The sequence below is a fragment of the Hyposmocoma kahamanoa genome, unplaced genomic scaffold (genome assembly GCF_003589595.1).
Source record: "Hyposmocoma kahamanoa isolate Upper Pololo Valley unplaced genomic scaffold, ASM358959v1 116, whole genome shotgun sequence".
NCBI lineage: Eukaryota > Metazoa > Arthropoda > Insecta > Lepidoptera > Cosmopterigidae > Hyposmocoma > Hyposmocoma kahamanoa.
Genome location: NW_020653391.1, coordinates 3,765,629 through 3,791,548, shown reverse-complemented (window position 1 = coordinate 3,791,548; position 25,920 = coordinate 3,765,629). Strand labels below are relative to the sequence as shown.

The 25,920-nt window shown below is 35.4% G+C and overlaps 1 protein-coding gene across 2 annotated transcripts in view; it reads left to right on the top strand.

Moving 5' to 3' along the window:
• Positions 1-3,851: 3,851 nt before the first annotated feature.
• LOC113239833 (BSD domain-containing protein 1-like) overlaps positions 3,852-25,920 on the top strand; it is a 26,182-nt gene continuing 4,113 nt past the window's right edge. For both annotated transcript variants that reach the window (XM_026476975.1, XM_026476974.1), the window contains exons 1-7: positions 3,852-3,951; positions 10,488-10,584; positions 17,697-17,813; positions 21,666-21,723; positions 22,985-23,082; positions 23,551-23,765; positions 25,072-25,194. In XM_026476975.1, coding sequence (XP_026332760.1) covers positions 3,941-3,951; positions 10,488-10,584; positions 17,697-17,813; positions 21,666-21,723; positions 22,985-23,082; positions 23,551-23,765; positions 25,072-25,194 — 719 coding nt within the window. In that variant the 5' untranslated portion in view covers positions 3,852-3,940. The remainder of the gene's footprint in view (positions 3,952-10,487; positions 10,585-17,696; positions 17,814-21,665; positions 21,724-22,984; positions 23,083-23,550; positions 23,766-25,071; positions 25,195-25,920) is intronic.

Here is a 25,920-nt window from a genome sequence, read left to right as displayed (position 1 = left end):
CACTAAAGAATGATAATTAAAGAATGTAAAAAAACAATCACATCTAAATCTTATATGAACATGTACGTAGACGAGAACATATTACATTTCAGTTTTACGATCATATTCTATTGAAATATGTAGAAGCTGATGTATCATTTTAATAAAAACAAATTTTCAGCACAGGTCTAGTTCATCGCATGCAACGGCGTGAATAAGGCTCAACTCACACTGGCGCAGAGTCGCAGCGTCACGTCCCGTCCTGTTTTTCAACTACAACGCCTGGCGATGTGCGTCGACGCGCGACTCCATATTTGCATAACACAAATTTATACCTTAATAATGGGAAATAGAGATGAATATGCTATTGGCGAAAAAGATGATGCGTCACGACGCTTCCAATCTGCGCCAATGTGAGTTGAGCCTAAGGGAGTCACAACACTTATTAATGCGGAATGAGCCAGTCAAAAACAAAATTATATCTATGCAATAAGAGCAAAAAGACGTTATGCGTTTCTTGTCGGTGGTCCGAGCAGAAGCGACAAACGCAAAGTAGCTCCTTATACCTATATACCTTCACAGAACTTTTTGTGACTGGCTTAATGTACAAGCTCAATGACGTCTTCAGGATGCCTATGATTATTAATACAAAAAACGAACACTTAGAAAATCTTTTTCGACCCGGTGGGACTTAAAGCTTGCAGTTAAAGTGCTGTGAAGAAGGTTCTAAAATCTCTCACTAGATGTCACTATTTTTAACAGAAACGTAGAAGTATTTCGACAACTCGATAACTTGACCCGTTAGGTCAGTGTACAGTATGGTTGTACGTTCAAGTCCCATCGGGTCGAAAAAGTTTTTCTATGTGTTCGATCTTTGTATTAATAATAATAACTAGTGGAGTTATTTCACAAAAAAATCTCAATAATACATCTTCAGACGCGAAGACTTTATTTATGCCATTAGGCAAAAAAGGTGTCGTCTCTGCTGAAGCTAGTGCATGACAATGGCAATAGCATCCTGACGATGTTTGCCCATCGTATTTTTTTAATATCTAGTGACGAGACGAATAAGTCGCACACCCGACGGTGAGCTTACGCCTGTCCATAACAGTTGCAATGCCACTCGAAGCTTTAAATCGCAAAGACCAGAGGGCATTGCCACTGCACCAGTCACCCTGTGTTATAAGTTGACAAGTCCCATGTGTGTGTAATTTCAGCAGCACCCTTACCCTTCAAAAGCGGAACACAGTAATACTGACATTATTGCTTGGCGGCAGAAACAGGTAAGGTGACAGTACTACTGACGTAAAGATTAGTATTCATCAAAGTAAGTAGTGTATTATGTAATTTCTTAATGTTCGTATTATAATTATCATCTAATAAAGTCCTAATTAGTTATAATTGTACTAACATACTTTTCAGTTTTTCTTTTATAACTAACACCAGGTTCTTATAAGCTCTGGCCTGAATTAAACGACTTAATTATTATCGACATATCGTGTCGATAAGTAGGGTGACTCTCTAAATGCACGTCTCTACTTGAGACCCTACAACTTCATATGTCAGTCTCCTTGCTGCAATGGTCACATGCGTATCTATAAGGACTGTAACTCAAATCTTGAATTTTTAAATAATCTTTTTCTACGATGTTCATCTCGCATCGCCCTGTAGAGCTTGTGGCCGTTACAGCATCGTTTGCAAGCTCTTATTAATAAGCGAGGAAAGCGAGCGAATCTGATCGAAACTAACACAATGGGAGTGCCGTACTCAGCTAAACAAATATTGACGTACATTTTAAACAAATGCCCGGTTACACCAATCTATGTTAGGTCGCGGTTGAAGAGTTGTTAACAAATTTAAAACTGAAATAACAAACCCGCGCCCATAACGCCGAAGTTACGCGTAGTGGTGCAAAACAAACATTTTTAAACATAATTACACGCTTCAGACCCAAGGAAGACCTTCAGTTTTATATGAAAAGCGTATTTTTCGAGAGACCTTATGAACATTATACTTAGAATATAATAGTGCTACATTTTTAATGCCATATTATCATTATACTCGTAATGTACATTGGACGATTACGAGTACATAGGAATAATATTGTTTGGGTCTGAATCACTTCACATTTTATGTACCTCCGTTTAGATGTACGAGTACTATCTCCAATTCAAACATAATACTGGCCAGTATCGTAACATATTCCTTGTTTATTCTTTTTTCAAAATTAGTGACGCTCTTTTATTTCTTTCGTTTTGCTTTGCACGGGCAAAATAGCGGAAGAAAAAAGCAAAATGTTTAAAAATGAGCAACAAACTTTTCTAACTTCAAACTTTTTTACAAATATAATAAGAGCATTTCCTATTTCATGTTCGAAAACGTAACCATGGTCGTCTTTTATTTAGTACACAACGCTTATACGTAGATATCGTTGTAGATTGGTTGTATAGGCAGATTGCAATTCGTTGTTGTTCATGTTAAGATGTGTGCAGTCATAAGATGTATACATCTTAACATGACTGCATATACATATAACACTCTATTTAGAGGTAGGTCGTGCATAGCTATGGGGCCTTCACTGTGAACAACTAAAATACATATTCAACCCAAGCTTGATTAGTATGTAAACATGTTTTGTGGCACCAAACGCTTGTTCAAACTTTAGTGTTGCTATAGCCTGAGTTAAATCTGAGTTTATATTAAATCGTCATCTTAATGTCGATGTCTGAAGACCGCTTGCACTAACGAAATTTTTTGCTCGTTAAACATGCGTTTTGTAGAGAACACCTGATTCGGTGTTCGATGCACGGACTACAATGTGTTTTTATGCGGTTTGTGATTTTTATCTTAAACCATACATATCTATGGTTATAGTTTAAAAAATATATTATAAATAAATATCTATATAGGAATAATATTGTTTGGGTGGAATAATTATGTTCCGTTCCACCCACACGGAAGAAATGATATATCAAAGATACCAGCAAATTGATTTCAAATAAATGTCTTATACTTTCGTCCTTGAATTGTTACGGAAAGGAGGAAATTTAACTTAATTAATTGTTTGCCATTTACGTAACATTTAAACTATAATTAAAACAAGCTATAACCGATTGATATCACGTACACCAATCGATCTTCGCCCAAGTGGGCTCGAAAATATTGGCTCAATACCTTATTGAATAATCCACGGGCAAGAGATGGTACGATATGGCCCCGCCGACGTAAATTAATATTTTGCATGAGAAATTAATGTAAATACAGTAATTACTAAAAATTTTCCTCTTTTTGAGCATGTTAATAGGCATGGGAATAAGTTTTACTCGTTTATTTGTTTTAAAAATTATGAACATTGGGCTGGTAACTTTATAATAAAAAGTTTTATTAAGGCATGATTATATTTTAATAGCACAGGCATAATACATAATAACAAAAGCAAATTAATAAATATCATTTTTTTAAATACTTAATAATATTTAATATCAATAAAAAATCAAAAAAATAAACGCAATGCATAGTAGCGCCATCTTGTGACAACTAGGAGAATTTCTTGTAATACTGCATTTCTCTACACGCATTTCTTTTTTTGCATTATTATTATTAAAAAACGAGTAAAACTAGAATTTTACATTTCGTTTTGAAACAAGTGAGGCGATCATCAAAAAAATATTGGAATTATAGTGATACAGCTATACTATGAAAATATTTTTGGTATTTTTTTACTTGAGTTTCCGTTTTTTGTTTTTAAATATATTCTCTGTTCAAAAGAAAAATGAAACGTGAAAACCTTAGAAAAAAACAGAATTGAACAGAATCCTTATGTCAACGCAAACAAAACTATGTCAAAATTATTTCTAAATTTCATGTAAAAAACAAAAAAAAGATTTATTTCCTTACAATAATTTATGTGCAGGATTCCATGTGCTCCTCTTATATCTAGATTCAGCAGAGAATCGACGCGATGGCCGAGAAGTGAGTAATTCTTTTCTTTGTTATTCACACTGTTGTCAACATTTATGCATTGCTTATCATGAAATTGTGATTAATTTTTGTACTTACACAAGTTCGTAGTTTATTTGTAAACAGTTTTCACTTCCTATTCGGTATGGGAAGTGAAACAAAACTGATTTTTCTGCCGAAAATTGGCAAACACATACTTAATTTTTAAGGTCAACTGTGGTTTCTCGCGATTGACTGTGCGGTATAGCTAATTCGTTCCGCTATTCCTCTGTTGAGCGGAATTTAATTGTAAATGTCACAAACAATGATTTAAATAAAAATGACATTATATTGTTTTCATGGCGTATTCATCAAAGTACAATGTCTTAAATCACATACTTTACACACATTACAAATATATTAAATTTACAAAAACAAACAATACTATGGTCTAACGTTAACTGTTGTACTGTTTTCAGATTTTTAATACTGTAAGTGCATGATTTGACATTTTTCTAATTATTCTTGTTGCTTCAATTAATTAATTGAGATTGTATCATTCTTTCAATTAACAAATAGGAAAGATGGTCCATTGCTATAGTGCGTTAACCTTGAATCAGAATTTTGAAAATCACATAAATAAAGATCAATGTGGGGAAGTTTAACTTCATAACTGCCTGTGTGGCTGAATGGTTACCTTACTGGACTGCCACGCAGATGTCCCGGGTTTGATTCCCGGGCTGGGAGCAGTATTGTATGGCCTACATTTATGTCTCTCATGCATTTGTGTGTAATTCTGGTTGTCTATGTGTGTCCATGGCACCTGCAATGCTGGGCGTCCAGTGCGGGGCTGTAATGTGTGCGTTATTATTATAATATATGCCACAGTAATAGTTTAGTTTGCTTCTTTATTCTAGGATTTGCAAACTTAAGCACATAAGACCTGAAATGCCCTTATAGCCTTCTGCACTTGTGTCTGTCTCTGGATACTCTACACCAAGTAGTGGTTTCCATGGTTTTAAAAAATCATCATCACATTCACTTGTCTCTTTTCCTTTGTCCATTTCAAACCACACTAAAAATGCTTAATTATGTAGTTAAACCATTCACCTTTCTTATCATGAAAACCATAAAATGGAAAAGTGCAGTGTAATTCCCAACTAACAAGATATGTTTTTCTAAGCATATCAAAATGTTTAACAATCATGCGTCATCTGTAAATGCACACAATAATTTCCGTTACCTACATATATGTTTGTCGTATTCTTTTTATAGGACATTCATAAATGAGTGAAACAATCAAATTTTTATTGCATATAGGTCAAATAGCAGAACTAAAACAAATTATACAAGCTGTGATTCGTGTAATTTGATATGAAATAACGGAACAAAAATAACAACCACTATGTTTTAAATAGTATAATATTTAAGAATGTTTGTATTTTGTACAATCATAAAAATTTTGTTATTTAATTTAAGCACAGTCTGTTTGAATTTGCATTCATTGTCATCAACATACATAAGGACATTGTTGGGCACAAGTTTTCACTAAGGAGACAAGATGTTGTACATATTTAACAGGATTTGAAATTATCAATTAATTTTGTTTTCTTTTAATTATGAATACAAAGATCGAACACTCAGAAAAAATTCCTTCGATCTGGCCGGATTCAAACCAACGTCTTCTAACATACTGTGCCAGACAATATATCAACTAAGCCTTTATTTTCTTTGTTAAATTATCCATTCTGTCATATCAAAATTTGTATTTTACTTTGCGTAACAATAAAGTGTTTAAATAAATAATAAATAAATTCTGATTCATACTTTTCTCTCTTTAATTTTTCACTAAAAATGACAAAACATAAGAAAACTGAACAAATAAAAAATAAACATGAAAAAATCTTTACAAAAACGATTTGGCTTGTGCTTTTTTGAAATTGATATTTGACATGTTTGGTTAAGTCTCTGATATAAACACATGGCGTGGTATTGCAACTGCAACTGGTAGCATTTTGTTGTTCTAATTTATTTTAGAAATATCAAGATGAGCGCGGCCGTTGCATCCCCCTCCATGCACACTCTGCATAGAGGGCTTTCAGTGGCAACTAAATTGAAAAAGTGTTTATTGTATAGAGCATGACCCATTAGGGCGGCAATTAGAGAGTGAAGCTCTTGCCTTTTAAGTTTAATTAATTTTCGAGATAGACTGGTGTAGAGCGTTAGGAGTGCTTCTCTTTTCCTGTCTACAAACCATAGGGGTAGTCCATGTGTTATTATGAAAAGATTTTGTATCTTTGTGTATAGTTGTTCTGGACCATTGGTAGGGGAGGGACACTATATATTCTGTCCTGCATCATCCATCTCTGACCCTTTTTTGGCTAGTTCATAAAATAATACCAAGATATCATTGATAATTATCACTTCGTACCCTGGTATTTGTGTGGCCTATTCCACTAGTCCCTATGAGCTGTCCCTCCTGATAGAGACGTAATTGCAGTTGGACTTAGTTGACAACTCTCTCCCAATGGCCAAGCCTCAAAACCAGCTTGATGTTTTTGAAGGCTTATGAAAATATTCCCATGCGCAGGTTTCTTGTCTATAATATCCTTCATCGTTATAGCAAATGCATGTAATTAGCTCACAATTGAACTGTGACCTACTTAGGAGTAACATCTTCCATGTCCTAAGTTTGGCTTCCATTGGTTTTACATAACAATCGAAGATATTATGTAAGCTGACCAACGTGATAAGTGTGACTACATGGCTTAATTGATATATTCAATAAAATGCCAAATAATATAAAAGTATTGCTGATAAATCTGATGGTATAGGAATTTAAAAATGACTTTTGAATTACTTAACAATTTGTAAAATATTAACAATTTACATTACAATAACATAACTTTGAATTTCCATGCATACTAGTGGTAACATATGCTATATTTATCTGTGACAAATTCGTTTATAAACTGTTTATTTATCCATTCTAACGCAAATAAAAAATCATCATAAAGTCAGGGATACAGAATCAATAGAACGCAGTCCAATATAGAGATAGAAATAGCCATGATATATTTACCTAAACTACTACAACTAGTACCTTCCCTAAAAACCCGGAATGATTAAAAATGTAAAATAAGAACAAGATAGTTATAATTACAAATATTTTCTTCTGAATACTAGTAAAGTTACACATCAAAAATATAGAAAACAAAATTCAATATAAATACATAAGATATCCGAGGAAGGTATGATCTATGCTATTAACGTGTGCGCACTACGTCCAGAGTGTTCATTATTGGTGAGTGTCGATTGATGATTAATTAGTGGAATTTTAACCGACTTCAAAAAAAGGCGTAGGTTCTTTAATTCGTCTTTTTTTATGTATGTTACGCCATAACTCGTTTGTGAATCGATTTTAGTGATTCTTTTTTTGTTGGAAGGGGATGTACCTCATATTTGGTCCCATTTAAATTTGGAGAAAACATTCCACATAAATGACTTTTGAGGTCGGTCTTTTTAGTACTCTGTACTGTTTTGTTGCTGTTCATTATTGGTAATTTAGAAAAAAATCTAGTGTTTTTTATTAATAATAATAGCTTTTTTATGAGACATACTACAGCGAATGACAGATATATCTGTCAAGTAAACTAATCACTACTCATATGTTTAAAAACAAAACTTCTTTTCTAGGAATCGAATCGGATTTAGTGCACGTGCACAAGCGACATCCGAAATAGTTACGAGTTTTCTAGGTTTGTATAGTCTCGTATTCAAAACGAATGCGAATAGGATGTAGTTCCCAAACGTGCTGTCTATTCCGATATCTGGCAATAACTGATGAAAAAAGGCGTCAGATAACTTTTTGTTCCAAATCACACTAGAACTATAAAACAGCACTTATCTGTTTATGGTTCAAGGATTGATAGCTGATGGAATGTCCAAACAGTAACTTAAAATAAATTTAATTAATAAAAAAATAAAAATAATCTTAAACGCCTAAATAGAGATGATAAATTGATGATAAACATATTAACGCCTGCAGCTGGTTACGCAAATCACATTCTATATAAGTTGTGAAAATTACTTCCATCTTGCTTATCTTCCTACAAAGATAACCCATATTCTTGTTAAGATAGTTATTTCAAGTGCCTCCATGGCCGAACGGTTACCATGCCGGACTGCCACGCACAAGCCCCAGATTCGCTTCCCGGACCGGGTGAAATATTTGTATGGCCTACATTTACTTCTCTCGTGAGTTTGGGTGTAATTTGTGGTTGTCTGTGTTTGTCCATGGCACCCGCGACACATGGTTTCCCTAGTGCGGGGCTATGTTGAGTGTGTTCGTTATTATTATTATTATTTGAAAGTAACTCTACAATAAGAAACAACAGTTTTTGACTAGTATACATTTTGCATATGGACTAAATATTAAGTATCTAGAATGGTTATATAGGCCAATACTAATACTACGTTGAAAGTAAAACTTTTTTAATATCAGTAATCAATGAATTTATGTACATCATAAATATTAATAAAATATCCATTATCACAAAATTTTTCTTGATAATCAGTAACTTATAATATTGTGTATACCTGTATAAATATTAAGTACTTCATTTATTTCTTGATTTGTACTTATTTCTAGCGCAATAGTTAATTTAAATCTTAAGTATCACGTTTGACCTTATACGTGGTCTTAATTGCAATTAGGGGATGTGTGTCGGATAGAGTGTTAAATATTGTCATGAGCACCCCATTAGTGATGAGGTCTATAACCGGCGCACTTCTATGCGAGGTACTGCCTCTCATTACGAGGCGACGACTTCCCACAGAAGCGTCACACCGCTACTTGCATTGACATTGCAAGGCCTACATTAAGGCCTGTAACACTCGTTACAGGCTTTAATAGAAACGATATAAAATTTACTTGTCCAAACGTTATAATTTTCTACTGAAGTGCTAATGTAGATTAATCATTTCTAGACTTTCGTTTTAGTATAATATTGAAATGCAATATGGTCAATTTTCCTCATTAAAGTTTCTATTAAAAAAAAATACACGCATTAGTGCTTGAGTAAAAAAAAATGGTTGACGCTAGTGAATTATGAGAAGAGGGAAAAATATTGTGATTGCTACTAATTAGAGTTCAGTATCATATCAGACCCCACAAGATTTTATGTTATATAATTGTACAATAATTGTACGTTATACATTTGTTTATAAAAGATAACAATTATGCAATATGCAGTTGTTATCTTCTCTATATGTATGAAAATTAATGTTTTTAATTAACGTTACATTAAATATTGTCGATTACGATAAAACTTTCTTGAGTAATTGTGAACCCACACCTAAAAAGTTTCTGAGTTAATCACTCAGAAACTTCCTACTCCTGGGTTATCTTATAAAAAAACTGTTTTTTTAATATTGATTTTATTGTGTATCGTGCGTGATGCATTACTAAAGTCGGTATTTTTCGAAGACGGAGTGAAATGACATTTAGTAGGGTGGCCAGTTTTCTTTAAATTTTAAATAAGTAGTTATGTTGTTGTTTTTTTATAACATCAAGTGACGGGACGAACAATTCGTGCGCCTGATGGTAAGCTACACGCCTATCCATAACAGTTACAGTGCCGCTTAGAGCTTTGAATTGCACTGGCACTGGCACTACCACTGCGCCCGTCACCTCGAGACATAAGTTGACAAGTCCCATGTACCTGTAATTTCACCAGCGCCCTTACCCTTCAAAACCGGAACACAGTAATGCTGACATTACTGCTTGACGGCAGAAATAGGTAAGGTTGTTGTCGACAGTTATGTCGATAGATTGTGAAAGAACATAAAATTTTGCCAAAAATGACTGAATTGTGAATTTTATGACTTCCTAATGATTGCTCATTGCGTTTATTGCCTTCTTTATTCTTATTTTGACAGTTGGCGCACTAATATCGAGATCAATTTTTATTCATAAACATTTCATGCCGGATTTGATTATCTATGTTAAATTAAAATGAAAAACTTTGAAATATGTCTCCTCTTTGTATTTTTCGTAAACATAGTTCTAAATACAGTATATGTATGTTTGAACTTACAAACATTGGCAATTCAGATGAATTTGTGCCCAGCAGTTGGCCTAATAATGGGTCGATGATGATTCAAGTTAAAGAAGTTGAGTTATTTAGAGCATGAGCGTAACTAACGTTCAGTCGATAGTCGATAGGATATTTATCGACTGCAATCACTAGTTACTTGCTAGCAGTGAAATACTTTTGCGCAATGAACCGTAATTTTACTCCATCTTCAAAAAAAGACGGAACATAATTTGTTATATTTATTAATACAAAAACTGAATACGAAGATCGAACACAAAAATGTTTCTTCGATTTAACAGGACCCGAACAGCGTCTATATGCCAATCTATGCTCTACTACGAACTGAGCTATATATTGAGTCAACAACCTTACGAATTTCTCTATGCGTATGTTACTTCTCTATATTCTCTCTATCTTTGTTTCTTGTTCTACATATGTGTAAATAAATTTGACATGTATTTATTGATTTAGATCCGCTGAAGCGAGCCCCAGCGTAGCCTCCACTCTGTCTTTCGAGAGCAGTTCCGGCAACTGGTGGGACTCATGGCTATCTTCGGCTAAGAATAAGGTCAGTTATTATCAAGAAAAGTTAATAAGCAAAAGTATATTTACTAGTGATGAATGAGACTCGTGAGCATTTTACAGGAATCGACTCTAAAATTAAGACTGGAGGTTCGAGTTTTTATTAATGAGACTTCGTTGTTATACTACCTGACTCAACGACTCGAGATGTTTTTAAAAAACAAGACAAACAGGCCTTAGTCGTGCATTTATTTAAAAACAGCTCAAGCTCTTAGGCTCAATTTACATTGCCGCGGAACGGAATGGAATGAAAGCGTCACTGGAATGCTCGAGCGTTGTAATATTTCGTTGACGTTTGACGTCACACTGCGCCTGCCTTCGCGACACTTCCTGCGGATTCGCCGTCGCTTAGGCAACTGTGAAATTCCCGCGAACGCGCGAGAATTCTCCGGAAGACGCGCGAGAATTCTCCGGAAGACGCGCGACTTTATTTTGACTCAAATCTAGTTTGTATGTTACACAATTTACATTATATTTGTTTTATTATGTACAATTTCGTTGCAAAAATTACCATCCACTCCGTTCTACCGCAATGTAAATTGAGCCTTAGGCTTATATGCAAGGGAGTTATATCTCTTTTATATCTTATTGGACCTGAAGTTATGAAAAAAATTAAGAACTAGTTTTTAAAACATGAACAAAAATAAAAATCTACTAAGATTTCCCTAAATACGTGCGCTCCGTCTGAAATACGCGCGTAACGAACGTAACCAAGGAGTTCCTAGTACCTCGACTCGTGCGGAGTCTGGCGTATTCAAATTCAAAATATTTTATTTCACCAACATTTCAGCATAGTATACGAGTCCAAAAATGAAATTAAAATAAAATAAAACATAACATTTTAAAACTCAATACATTAAAGTAAAATAAATTTAAATTAAAGAATATATATTATTAGTTCCATACAATGTACAAGAGTCGTGGGTTTCAACCGCTACCCATCTATGTGCTTGTCGCATGCAAGCGGATTCTCTGGTGCAGCAGCGAAGAGTTCCACCGGTCAATAAAGACGTTCAGGATGTTGTTGGATGATCTAAGCAGAATCTACTGCACGCGAATTACGTGCGTATTTTAACTCGCGTGATGCTTGTAGACGCAATGTATAAGCGTCTAGTACCTCGCCGACAATTCGTATTCATACACGCGAGACAATTCGCGGCGCATTCGCTCCTTCTGGACGTCTTTATTCTATTATTAGTCTTTAATCGATTTGTATTTTTTTTTTAAAAGATAACTCTCGATTGAATGGAAGAAAATTGCATTACAAAGCCATAACAAGTCTTCACCGATTTGAAGGTTACTTTACGATGTTCATTGCCATTTTGAACTGCACATGAATGGAAATAATCTCTTAACAAGAGTAGTTATCCAGTTTTAATAAATCGATATATTGTTATCTACTATGCATATGATAATGATAAATTGCCAAAGCCCCGGAAGGGAAGTGCGATCATGTGACAATGTTTACGTTTTATGTAATCCATTGTTATGAAATAATATCTTCCTATTATACACAAAGTTAAACACACTTAACATACAACTCACTTTAAAAGCAGTTTCTGTGGTCTGTGGTCCAAATAAAAGTATTGTTTTTTAGCTTTTTTTACCATTATTTCCAAAAGTTTACTATCATTGCTAAAATATATTTTATTTAAATATAAGTTATTTTACTATTATATCCAAAGTCACGTTGTATCGAATAAAAGTTTTGTATTACTGTTTTTTTACTATTATTAAGTACCAAAATGTATTTCGTCTCAATAAAAGACTTACTTTACTGCTTTCTATACTCACGAGACTGCCAGCTCTAAAAAGCTGCATTCTGAGTTGCTCTATTCATCTGTTCTCTATTTAATACAGATACGCTATACATACTTATACAATATACTCCATTTACAGTGCCGTGGAATGGAATGGAAGCAAATTTTTGTTACTAAAGCACAATGAACTTCCGGAAAATTTTAGCACTGTCTCGCGAATTCCTGCAGATAACGTATCGTTTACGTTACAAACTTTTAAAGTTTACTTATTTATGTATTGTATAGAAAAGCCAACATGATGCATGTTGAAATACTTGCTAAAGTGTACTTAGTATTGTATAATCTAAATTTGCACGTGTTAATAAATCAAAAGTTGCACATCAGTGATGTTTCTAGGGGTTAGGTCTAATTAATACTTAGTACTTACAATAAATTTAATGGTTTTTTTATATGAATTGCTTTCTGCTACTTATCATGTTACCACTTACACTTACAAGCAAGTTTTTTTGAGAGTTTTGACTACGGGTGGATGTTGAAATACTGGCTTCATATTCTGTAATCAAATTTTGTATTTTTTCTAAAGCTTGCGTGTCATATCGTCACTACAAATTAAATCACTAGCTAGTAATAAACGTTTTTCCAAATTTCTCCACGAAAATACCACAAGGAATACACAACACTAGCAATCATATATTACGGTTATAAAGTTTAAAGGTGGTGGTAAAAAGATATACACCATACTTATTGGCAAAGTTCATTATGCTACGTACAATTCATTCATTGCTTCTATTCCATTTCGCAGCATTGTTAATTGAGCCGTAGCTTAAAATTTTAGTATATCCGTTACTGCGACACGTGTTTATAAGTTGATGATGTTAATCGACCTACTAAAAATTAGAATGTGGGGTCCCTATTATTAAAAAACTACAGATTAATTTTCAGTTTAGTTGCGATGATTGAACCAGTATAAAATGTTGAATCAAATACGCTATTATTGAAACGGTTATGCGCACAAAATGGGGCATTTAATAGTTCACGCTTACTTACTGTTATTATGGAAATTCCTTATCATAATTCGTCACTTGAATAAAGGAGTCACCGCACTTATTAACTTGGAATTGGCTTGAGCCGGGCAGAAAAAGTTTTAAGTCCACGTAATAAGAGTGAAAAACCGCTCGGGTCACCATCGCGACACTTACGCCTTTTTTATTGCATGGACATAAAACTGTCTGACCGGCTTAATGCGATTCTCTGTCGGTAAGTGTGGTAACACCCTCTATCTAACATTAGACAAACTATTTAAGTTTTGTTGAATATCATGATGGTGAAACGTCCTGACATCCAATAAAACTTAATTACAATTCGAGTTCTTAGTTAATTACAATTATTGAAGTGGCATCTCTATTCAGCGGCTGGTTAACTTTAAAGGTACGTCTCTGAGTGAAGAAAAGCTTCCATAGATTTTTCAAAGATGGCGTTACGGCAAAAACTCTTTAAAAACCAAAATGAAAAATTTCGTCGGGTCCGTTGGTTCGTTCCGTTGCTTTAACGTCTAGCACGGTTTGCTTGGAGACGTTGGTTCGGATCCAACCGGATCGAAGTGAATTTTTTGTATGTTAAATTTTTGTTTAATAATTATAATTGTACAAATTTTTCAAAGTCCGCTGAATGCCGCCCTAAAGTGCTTATGTATGTATATAGAATGTATGTCTATGTATATCTATGTATATGGAAATCAACACAAACACTCAATAATATAGTAACAAAATCTAAATCTAGATTAGATAAAACAGTTCATCTACCTGTAAACAACTAGGTCGTTGGCATCCGCACCATGTATCACTGCCAAACATGTGACTCATTAACAAACGTCATTGAGGTTATTTTACTTAAAAAAATCAATATTATGTAAACTAAAATTAAATATTCCAAATACTAGTATTTGCTAAAATAAATACTAGTATTAGTAATTGCTAGCAATTCATCATACGATTGAACATTTTTTATTTTTATTGAATATCATTATGTTTTTACTACCTATTGATATTCATCTATTTTTAACCGACTTCAAAAAAAGGGTGTTCTCGATTCGACTGTATTTTTTTGTGTATATTACGCGATATATATACGTATCTTGTGAACCGATTTTGATGATATTTTTTTGTTGAGGGTACCAGTATTGGTCCCATTTAAATTTGAAAAAAATATTCCACCTCTAAGGATGGCATACGGGGGGAATGAATCCGGTTTCGCGCACTTTCCGGTAACCAATTTCAATAAAACTTTCCAAATATATTATATAAATATATGTAATTCCACGAACTTTTGAGGTCGGTTTTTATAAAACGTTACAATTATTTGTGAAAAATACTTCATTAGTCTGGGTAAAAATAAAAAGATCAATAAAACACAATTAATCTATGCTATGTAGAATGTGTGCGTTATTTATTTATTAAAAAAGTAAAAAAATAAAAAAAATCATTCCTGCGTTCCGACTGGACACGAACCAGCGACTGCTGTCTCGTTACCGCTCTGTTAACGGAGCTACGAATCGAGTCAGCAGATATAGATTTCGGTCTATTCCACTAGTCCTTACCAGCTGTCCCCACCAGGGGGGAAGTTTAGTAGAATTAGCCATAGATTTTAAGGCTATCGTGGTAATTCACTATGATTATCACAAATTACAGGTTTCTTACCACGACAAGGATTTCTTTTAATTTTCCCTATATTTCATGTAATCATACACGCTCCATGGTCACGGGTTGACTGGCCAGCGGCAGATGACAGGCCTCCACCTCTTGCAAAGAGCCCGAAACGTCGGTTTGTTTGAAAGTACAAATATACGTGATTTAAATCCGAAGAAATAGTTTATATAGATTATACCATCATTATTCACTCATACAGGCAAAGGCACCTGGTTAAGTAAAGAAAAACTTTCGTAGATTGCTAACAGATGACACTACGGCATAAACAAAAAAAAATTTTATTACTTACTCACTAACAATAGATTAAGATATTTGTAATACTAACCAATGGATCATAGATATCCGAAATAAAAATTTTTCAATTTCAATAAAAGTCGTTAAAAACCAGAAACAAAGATCTGCAACAAGCACATAGAAAAGGCCTGCTGGTTCATTCTAACTCAGTTGGGAGAGCGTCAGCCACACTATGCTGAAGGCGCTGGTTTGAAGCCAGCTGGATTTTTTTTAATAGCTGAGTTGGTAAGAACTATACTACGGTGCAGTATGGTCGTGCGTTCAAGTCCCATCGGGTCGAAAAAGTTTCTCTATGCGTTCGATCTTTGTATTAATAATAATAATAAAAACTAATGGAGTTATTTCCCAAAAAAAATCTCAATAATTTATTTTATTTATTTTTACTTACACATTTATTTCAGACCACATGACCCATATAATATATACCTTAAGGACTAACATACATACAATGTAATATGATAATAAAATAAACTAAACAAATCATCTACACGTATCACACTTGTCGGCGACGTGTGGCGCAATCTGGTGTCAGGTAACCGGCCGTGGAATCGCCTATGTATGACAGACACCCTTAGGCCAAAACTCTTCTCTCATAAAGGCCGACAGATGTTCGGTCGGCACACCACAAACGAATTGAAATTTACGTTGTGGCGGGACTCCAACCGCTCGACCCTCAGGGTGTGTTTGGCTTTTAGCCTGATGTACTCCACTATCTCCTCAGATTTCGTATAGTAATGTAGTCGCGACAGGTACAGCAGCGTCGTCGGTGTTGCCGAACGGAGCAAAAAGTTCGATCCTGGCGGTGCCGTGCCACACAGGTTACGGCTGGTGGGCTTCCTCTTCCTCTTCACCACCTTTGTGAAGCCGTCCTCGTCGCATTGATCCGTCTGCCTCTGTGGTTTTGCAACTGCGGAGACAGGCACACGGGGATTACTTTTACTCTTAGTCGATTGCCGCCTCTCGAGTTTCGATGTGGCGGGTCGGCTGGTAGAAGCGGCTACAGCGGCTACTAATAATACATCTTCAGGCGCGAAGATATAACTTTATGCCATTAGGTGAAAAAAGGTGTCGTCTCTGCTGAAGCGAGTGCGGGACAGTGGCAATGACATCCTGAGGATGTTAGCCCATCGTATTTTTTTCTATTTTTTTTTTTATAATATTAACGAGACGTACAAGTCGTGACTGGTGATAAGCTACATGCCTGTCCACAACAGTTGCAGTGCCACTCAAGAGCTTCAAATCGCAAAGATCTAAGGAGCTGCCACTGTGCTTGTCACCTTGAGATATAAGATGACAAGTCCAATGAGCCTGTAATGTCACCAGCACCCTTTCCTTTCAAAACCGGAACGTAGTAATACTGACATTACTGCTTGACGGCAGAAATAGGTAAGGTGGCAGTACTTCCCTGGACGAACTCTTTCACAAGGAGCTCTACTGCTACTAAATCTGAACAGAAATCTAGCAACTACGGGTCCCTAATTAAAAAGTTTTAAATGTTTGGTTAAATGTATATAAATTTACACCTACAGCAATTAAATTTTAACTTTGGTACTTGGTACTTGGTGCAACGGGCTGGTGTCCGCAACTCGACGACAAAGCGACTATTTTGCGTGTGTAAATTTTAACTGTTTTTTAATTTTAACTTGTTACTATTTAAATTTTTATTGAATTGATATTCAATTATTTTTATGTGAAATTACTCCATTACTTTGGTATAATTACTTTTGTACAAAGATCGAACACTCAGAAAAAATTCCTTTGATCCGACTGGATTCGAACCGACGTATTCTAGCAAACCGTGCCGCTATACCAACTAAACCACGGGACGAACCAGCGGACCTCACGAATTTTTGTATGTGCTTGTTGTCGTGTTTTTGTATTTATTTGGTTTTTCAACGACTTTTTAGCCGCAGCGCCATTACTAGTTATTTATTATTAGTTATTACTTAAGGTGGGTTATTACTTGGTGTACACTCGACTTATTGGCTTGGTGCAGCAAGCGAACAACTAGCTAGCTACAGGTGAACACTGAAAAATCAGCAATGCTAAGTCTTTAACCTTTTTGTCCACATCACTCAATTGTCTTTTTCTATTCGTTTTTCAATTATTGTGTTTCTTATGTTTTGTGGAGAAATAAATATGTTTTTATTTTTATTTTATTTATTTATTAAATCGAAGGAATTTTTCTTGGTACTTGATCTTTGTATTTATAATTAACATACTAGTGGACTTATTTCACGAAAAATAATTGAATATCATGGTAATAAAACATTGTGATATGTAATGAACTTAATTACAATTATCATTATAATTATTTATTTCTTAAATTTATATTGCAGTCGGCGGAAGTATATTCGATGGTGAAGAAAGACTTGGACGAAATCGGCACCGCGGTCAAGAGTGAGGCGAGTCATGTCTTTAGCACCACCTCCAATGTCATGTCAAAGACGTTCAAGGTACTGCACATTTATCAGCTTCAGTGAAAGCACAGACTCTCTTCCATATTCAGTCTAACCCATAGACTACTTCCTTCAAGACAAGGTCAGCGCTATCAGCGCACTTCCTGGCTGAACACTTTTTGTAATCATCTTATTGTTTTTTATTTCGTATTATGTTATAGTCTGTCGTTTTTGAAGGCTGTGTAAAATGGCATTGACATTTCATATAATTTTAAGTGATCATGTAGTTGTTGTTAACAATTTTTTTTAAATAACTCACAATACAGATGTTTCTTGCAAAAATTGATCTTCTTTCACAATCTATCGATGTAATAACTACTAACTGCCTCTGTAACCGAACGGTTACTATGCCGGACTGCCACGCTCGAGGTCCCAGGTTCGATTCCCGGGCCGGTAGAAATATTTGTATGGCCTACATTTATTTCTCTCGTGAGTTTGGGTGTAATTTGTGGTTGTCTATGTATATCATTACTACTTGGCAGCAGAAGTAAGTAAGGTGGCAGTACTTCCCTGACACTACTGCTACTGATTGAATTTATTTCCCTAAATGAAAAAATAAGTAATCATATTTTATTGAGTTCTTAGGTTTTTGCGATTGTTACACATAGGAAATGAAACTATTTTTACGGATTTAAATCGCGTATATTTGTTTTTTCAAACAAACCGACGTTTCGGGCGCTTTATAGGTCCCATGGTCACGGTTGACACGGTCATGGTCACAGTCAACCCTGACCATGGAATCTGTAAAGGGCCCGTACGTCAGTTTGTTTATATAAAACAAATATACGCGATTTAAATCCGTAAAAATAGTTTCATTTCCTGAACAAATTTTTTTAGTTTTTCTTTATTTTCTGCTGTGATTTTTTTAGGTTTTTTACGGGATTATGCTTCAAATTTCCTTATAAACAATGCAGTAATATATTACAATAACTATATTATTGTAGAAATACAATAATAAAGTTAGTTTAGTATTACCACGGACCAAACCCTGAATAGAGACCATTTTGGATCACATTATTTTGTTACTAAGCTTTCCTTTATGTCATTCCATAAATATATAAAGTTATAAACGGAAAGAGCGTTTTAAAAGAAAACCAATCGCGTCTTCCAACTGAATAATATCTAAAATGTCCAGAACGAATTCATATGTAATATCCACTATACACAATTTGTCATGGTATAGCTAGCTAGGTTTGCGTGAATTATGATTTTCGTTCGCATTGTTGTAGTCACATCGTCCAAACTTAAATCATCTCTTAGTGGTCGGCTATTTGGATGCTTTTAGGGTGCCTTGAAATTAGACGCTTATAGAAGCGGTGCAGTGGAAACACTGTGCCACTATAGCCACGCTACTACTAATTTTCATACAAATTTAAAAGTGCGGTTGCAAGCCACTATAGTGACGCGCGCCACTTTTTATTTTTATTTAATAGTTTATTGTACAGGAAAAATTAAAATTAAAAACAAAAGGTTCTGCATATTTCTAATAGAAATTTCTTCCTGCAGACCTAAATACAGGACACTATGACTAAAAGAACGGGCATATGTGCACAACAAAACAAGGAAAAAAATAATATAATAATATTAAATTGTTATAAATTATATAAATACTTAGATAAATACATATTTTATAATATAATACCTAAGATATGGATGGAATAGTAGATAAATAATGCTCTTTAACTCTCACTTTAAAAATAGCTAACGATTTACTTTCGTGAACAGTAATAGGAAGTGCATTCCAAAGTCTGACCGCATGAACAGTGAAGGAGTGAGAATAGAAACCAGAATTGAAGCCTGGAAAAGATAACTGGGACCTAACAAGAGAGCGACAGGGTATATCCTGGGACCTAAAGAAGCTGAAACGCTCTGTCAAGTACCCGGGAGACGCAGGGTTATGTAAAATATTGCAAAGAATGGAGACAAAGAGCTACTACTCAACTGCCATTGCAATTTTTTGGTATTCTACTCTTCAAAGGCGAGTCGATGCATAGTAATTTTTAGTAGCAGTAGAGCTCCTGTGAAAGAGTTCGTCCAGAGAAGTACTGCTACCTTACCTATTTCTGCCGCCAAGCAGTAATGTCACCATTACTGTGTTCCGGTTTTGAAGGGCAAGGGTGCTGGTGAAATTACAGGCACATGGGACTTGCCAACTCATGTCTCAGGGTGACGAGCGCAGTGGTGCCCCTCAGATCTTTGCAATTTAAAGCTTTGAGTGGCACTGTAACTGTTATGGACAGGCGTGTTCGCTTACCATCAGGTGCACGACTTGTTCATCCCGTCACTTGATGTTATAAAAAAAATGGTAATTATAGTAAGGCAAAATCAATCGTTAATGAATGAATGAATGAATGAATGCCATCACTTACATTCCACGAACACTATTGATTTAGTAGCAGTAGAGCTCCTTGTGAAACAGTTCGTCCAAGGTAGTACTGCCACCTTGACTATTTTTGCCGCCAAACATTAATGTGAGCGTTTCGGTTTGGAAAGGTAAGGTTGCTGATGACATTAGACACATGGGATTTGTCAACTTACGTATCAGAGTGACAGGCACTGCCACTTGCTCCTAAGATCTACGTGATTTAAAACTCTGAATTTAACTGCAACTGTTATGGATAGGCGTGTCGTTTACGATTAAGCAGCCGTGGTAGCATAATGGGATGGAGTCGTGGGTTCGAATCCGAACTTGCACCTCTGAGTTTCTCGGAATTCTTTAATTTGAAATTTATCATGAACTTTTCGGTGAAGGAAAACATCCTGATGAAACCTGCATGTTGAACAAGATTCACAACGCTCGGAAAACATGTGAAGTCCCCAACCCGCATTGTGCCAGCATGGCGGACTATGGCCTAAACCTCATCTCAAAGAAGACCCGTGCCCAGCAGTGGGACGTATACCGTTTATACCAGGCGCACGACTTCATCGTCCCGTCACTAGATATTGTTAAAAAAAACAAATTAAGTAGTCTCAATGGAATTACAATGAGCAGTGGTTTTAACAAAATTAGCAGCCCTGGTCTTTCTTTAGGACGTCCACCAACTTACCCGTTCGCACTCACTATATAATTGTGTTTCGTCAATTGTGTCAATCTTCTTTCACTCATCCTACAATTTTAATTTAAATGTATTGTATGCATTACACATTACAGTTCTGAATCGAACTATATACAGGCTTACTATTTAACTGAGTCGGTTCCTGAGGTAGCTGCGCGGTGCGGGAGGAATGATAGTTTACGTCACAGTTATGTCGCACTGCACACGGGATAATTTCAAAGAGATTTTTCTGACGATATTCAGTAACAAGTTGATTGAAAAAAGTGGTGGAGGAAAGGGAAGTACTACCACCTTATCAAGCAGTAATGTGTACAGTATTATATTCCGGTTTGGAAGGGTAAGGGTGCTGGTCAAATTGCGGGGACATGGGACTTGTCAACTTACGTCTCAGGGCGCAGTGGTAGTGTTTAGTAGTAAGGTTTGATTTAAAGCTTTGAGTGGCACCACAACTGTTATGGATAGGCGTTTCGCTTACCACCAGGCGCACGACTTGTTCGTCCCGTCACTTGGTGTCATAATGAAACTAACTATTTAATTAATAATTGAAAGGAATAGACAAGCCTTTTTTTTTCAATCAACTTTTTATTGAATTGAAATTATTCCGCGTGGAGTGCGACGTAACTGTCACGTAAACTGTTACTCCTCCCTCACCTCGTAGCTACCTCAGGAACCAACTCTGTTAAGCGGTAGGCCTATACAAAACTTTTTCTTCCGAAATTTTAATTTCCGGTCCAATCTCGCGAAATCCGCACTTAAGTAAGTGACTTAAGATATTATGTGTTTTTTTTTTCAGTTGGATGTGCCAGAATCGCCCGCGAATGTTATGAAGAAAAGCATTACCAGTTTTATTGGTAAGCGCATTCCAAAGTAATATTAATTTATAACAGTAACTCTGTTTGTTTGTCTGTTACATTTTCGAGTTAAAGCGCTGACCCAATATTGGTGAATATTGGTATAGAGCTAGATGAGACCTAGGTGAAGGACATATGGTACTTTTTGTCACAAAAATAAATCTTAAAGGGGTGAAAGTTTGTATGGAGAACCATTAAAACTATGAAAATTAGTATAATACAGTATTCTACGCGACGAAATCGCGGGCAACAGCTAGTATAATATAGAATGACAAAAGAAAGACAACAATAATAATTGTTTTATTACAACAACACTTGTAAAGAATACAAATGATATTGTATTGTCACGATATTTTCATTACAAGTGTACGGATTGCTTTTGTGAGGATTGTGAAATTAAATTAGTCAGAATTCTGTTGATCATTCTGTTGATCAGATTTAATGTAGTTGTCGTAACTAGCATTAAATTTTTTAACGTATTTTCGATTTAACACTACGTCCTGAGTGTCAAAAAATATATATTTATATAAAAAAGTACATACGACGATTAGTGGAGAACGTTCGCTTTTAAAAGCTGAGTAAGATCGTACGTCTTAAAATAGTATAAGACAAGCAGTGTAACTTCATACAAATGTAGCAGCGTGGTTTGTATGTGTGCATGCCTGCAGCCGCCGTGTGGACGCACACATTCGCAAAATTTCGGTACACTTTAGTTTGCAAAGCGCAGGCCGCACGCGACATTCGTTATACCTGTAGTTGAGAGGTAAATGACGTTAAGTATATATTTTGGCACTTATAAATGTTTTTAATAACATTGCCTTAGAATGTTAAAAAACGCCCAATGGTAAAAGAGATTAAGTCCTATCATAGTTTGTTTTTTATCACAGTTTTTATTGCGTGGCTTATTCCACTATGGCCATGATTCGAGTCTTTGAAATTTGACTAGTCAGGTAAAAAGTCGCTATTTAATCGGTTCTTGGCGCAAAAGACTAGATTTAGTCGATGCGATGTGGATGTTTTACTGTTCACTTTCGAGAACCAAAGCACCTAGCTTAGTAGATCTGATTGCACTAAAAGTCTTGATTTAGTCAGTTTTAGTCGTAAAAAATAGATTTAGCATTTTTGCCGTTTTGAAGTTATAAAAGTGGTTTACTGTCCACGCTGCCTAATAACGTTATTCCGGCAGCATCGTTTTTTATTTTTTTATTTGTTTTATTTTGTATACGTAAATAGTTAACACAAACATGTCATATGTTTGCAGGTCAAGTGAGCACAGTCCTGAGTCCAGAACCGGACGACGAGGACGACACCGAAGTCATCCTTTCTTCCGGTGATACCACCATGCTGTCCACGTACAAGGTAAAACTATAACGTATACTTTTATCCATTAGGTACAATTTCAATTTGATCGAGAAGGAATTGTGATATAAATCTGCAAATTACTACATAAATATTTAAAGAATTGGGTAGAGGCAATTTAATGCACTATTTAAACACAATAATGCAATGGTTTTCAAAAGTTTTGTCGGTTATTATACTTTTTTATTATAGGTCTAATTTGAAAATAAAAAAAAAACGATTGTCATTTTCTTCATTCATTTGTTTTAATTTCCTACTAATAGAGATTTGTCGAATGTTTCAAAGCATACAAGTTCAGAGAAGACAACCTCAAATGGCTTTGGTTGACTCCGCACAACATTGAAAGTGTTGAATCGATCACTTAAGAAAAAAATACAGTAAAATGACAAAAAAAAACACAAACTTACCTCGAAACTTTAATATACATTTTTGAAATGGCTTTAATTTAAATTTTTTTAATGTTCACAGAAAGAATTAGAAGCCCTCCAGCGCGTAGACGCAACATTCATAGTGCCAGCATACAGTCCTGAGTTCGAAGCGTGGCGTGCTAGTCTGGAACTTTCAGACGCTAGTGTGATTACGCCCAGTGCAGCCGTAAGACGCCTCGATACAAGTCCTGTCCTCAAATCGCAGTACGACAAACTAGTGCCCGACGCTGTGTCCCATGATGACTTCTGGGAACGGTAAGACCATTTCGAATTTAATAAACTCAAATAATCTTAATTTCATAAGTAAGCAAATTACACTTGAAATCGTCATATTGATTAAACTCATTCATACGGCAGATTCTCCTGAGAAGAAAGAGAAAGGGACGTATGGTCACGTTAGCTATGCTACCAATTTTGTGCGCGTGAGACAATGCACTGTATCTACTAAGCAGATACACTACACATACTTCTTAAGTGTGTTACGCCTCTCGATTTTTTTATCAGTCTTTTTGTTTTTTATGCCTACATTTGAAAAGCTATTGTTATGTTTAGTAGCTGAAAAGTTCATCGACAGAAGTACTGCCACCTTACCTATTTCTACCGCCAAGCAGTAATGTGAGCATTACTGCGTTCCGGTTTTAAAGGATAAGGGGTACTATAGAAATTACAAACACATGGGACTTGTCAACTTATGTCTCAGGGTGACAGGCGCAGTGCCAGTGTCCCTCAGATGTTTGCGATTTAAAGCTTTGCTTACAAGCAACAGGACAGGCGTGTCGCTTACCACCAGGCACACGACTTGTTCGTTCGTCACTTGATATCAAATCAAAAATCATCATAATTTGAAAATAATAATCATAATCAAAAAATAAAATGATATTCCTTGTGCTAAATGATGATGTATGCATGTTGTTAAAAAAAAACTTGGTCTTATTTACTAGGAAACGTGAACAATGTAACTTTTTAACTAGATATCCAAACCGCTTAGCTGGCCCCTCCCATAACACTACATGCTTTTATAGGAATTGCTATAACATGTCCATACAAATATATAATGTTTTACCTGCAGCTATCGCAGACTTGCCTATAAAAATATTTTTTTTAAATCTATTTGATTTGCTGTGTGATCTGTATTTATATGATACCAAAGATTTTTTAACAATAAAAAGAAATTGACATTTTGTTTGTATTTGACATCTTGTTTATATTTGTGCTGTTCTTACTTCTTTGACATTGTTTAATTTATGATTTTATTGCTGTTGCTATTTATTGGCATTTTTACGTCTTTAAGAAGTGCGCGCTGATGGTTGGGCGATATAGGGTTCAACATTTTTCCTTTTTTCCTCTGTTTTGGCAAGTGTACCTGTTCTCAATGTGTAAAATAATATGTTGTTTCCATTTCAGTAATAATGTTTTAATTTCAGTAGACTACAAATTTAATCACTTAATTTTTGTGCTACTTCCAGAGTTTTGTAAATTAGCATTTTCACCAGTTACTTAACATATTGTTAAAAATTTGCTATGAATCTTCCAAAAATAAATAAATTGTACTCGTTCGCAGGTACCTATTTCGCGTAGCTCTCCTACAAGACCGGTTGGCGGCTGCCGCGCGCCGACAACCCGTCTCGCAGCCCTCCACCGACCCGGTGATGGCCCATCTGCCGCTGCAGTCAGAACAGATTGAGTCAGTATAACAACAATAATTTAACTTATAGTATGAATCACATTTATATGCCCATAATGTAAACAAAGAAGTGTCATTGTCAAGGTGTGAATGCAGGTGTGCTAAACCTTCTATTTTTAACGGAATTAGAAAGGGAATCGCCATCCATTACCTACAATTTTATTTATCTATTCCAAATATTAACAATAAACAAAGACTTTAACAACAACACAACAATTTTAACAAACGCGCTACGGAGACAAGAAAAGTTTTGAGTTCGGGAAACTAAGCACGACCGACATGTATGACACGACAAAATGGCGGTACTAAAAATGTTTTTGATCCCGATTATGTTTCCAGTGTCATAAAATTATTTACGATCTTAAACAGTATTTTGTTATAATTGTTGTATAAAACGAAATTTAAGTAACAATATATATTGCAAAATATTTTATCAGCAGGGCTAACCAGGCCGTATTGGCAGAATCATAATATGATTATGCAAATTATTTTACATAGTCTCAACATAAATACATACATTTTGAAGCCTGGTTATAACTATCTTATAACATAAAATATTAATACATACGCACATACTCATGCACGCACGCACGCGCGCACGCACGCACGCACGCACGCACGCACGCACGCACGCACGCACGCACGCACGCACGCACGCACGCACGCACGCACGCACGCACGCACACACACACACACACACACACACACACACACACACACACACAC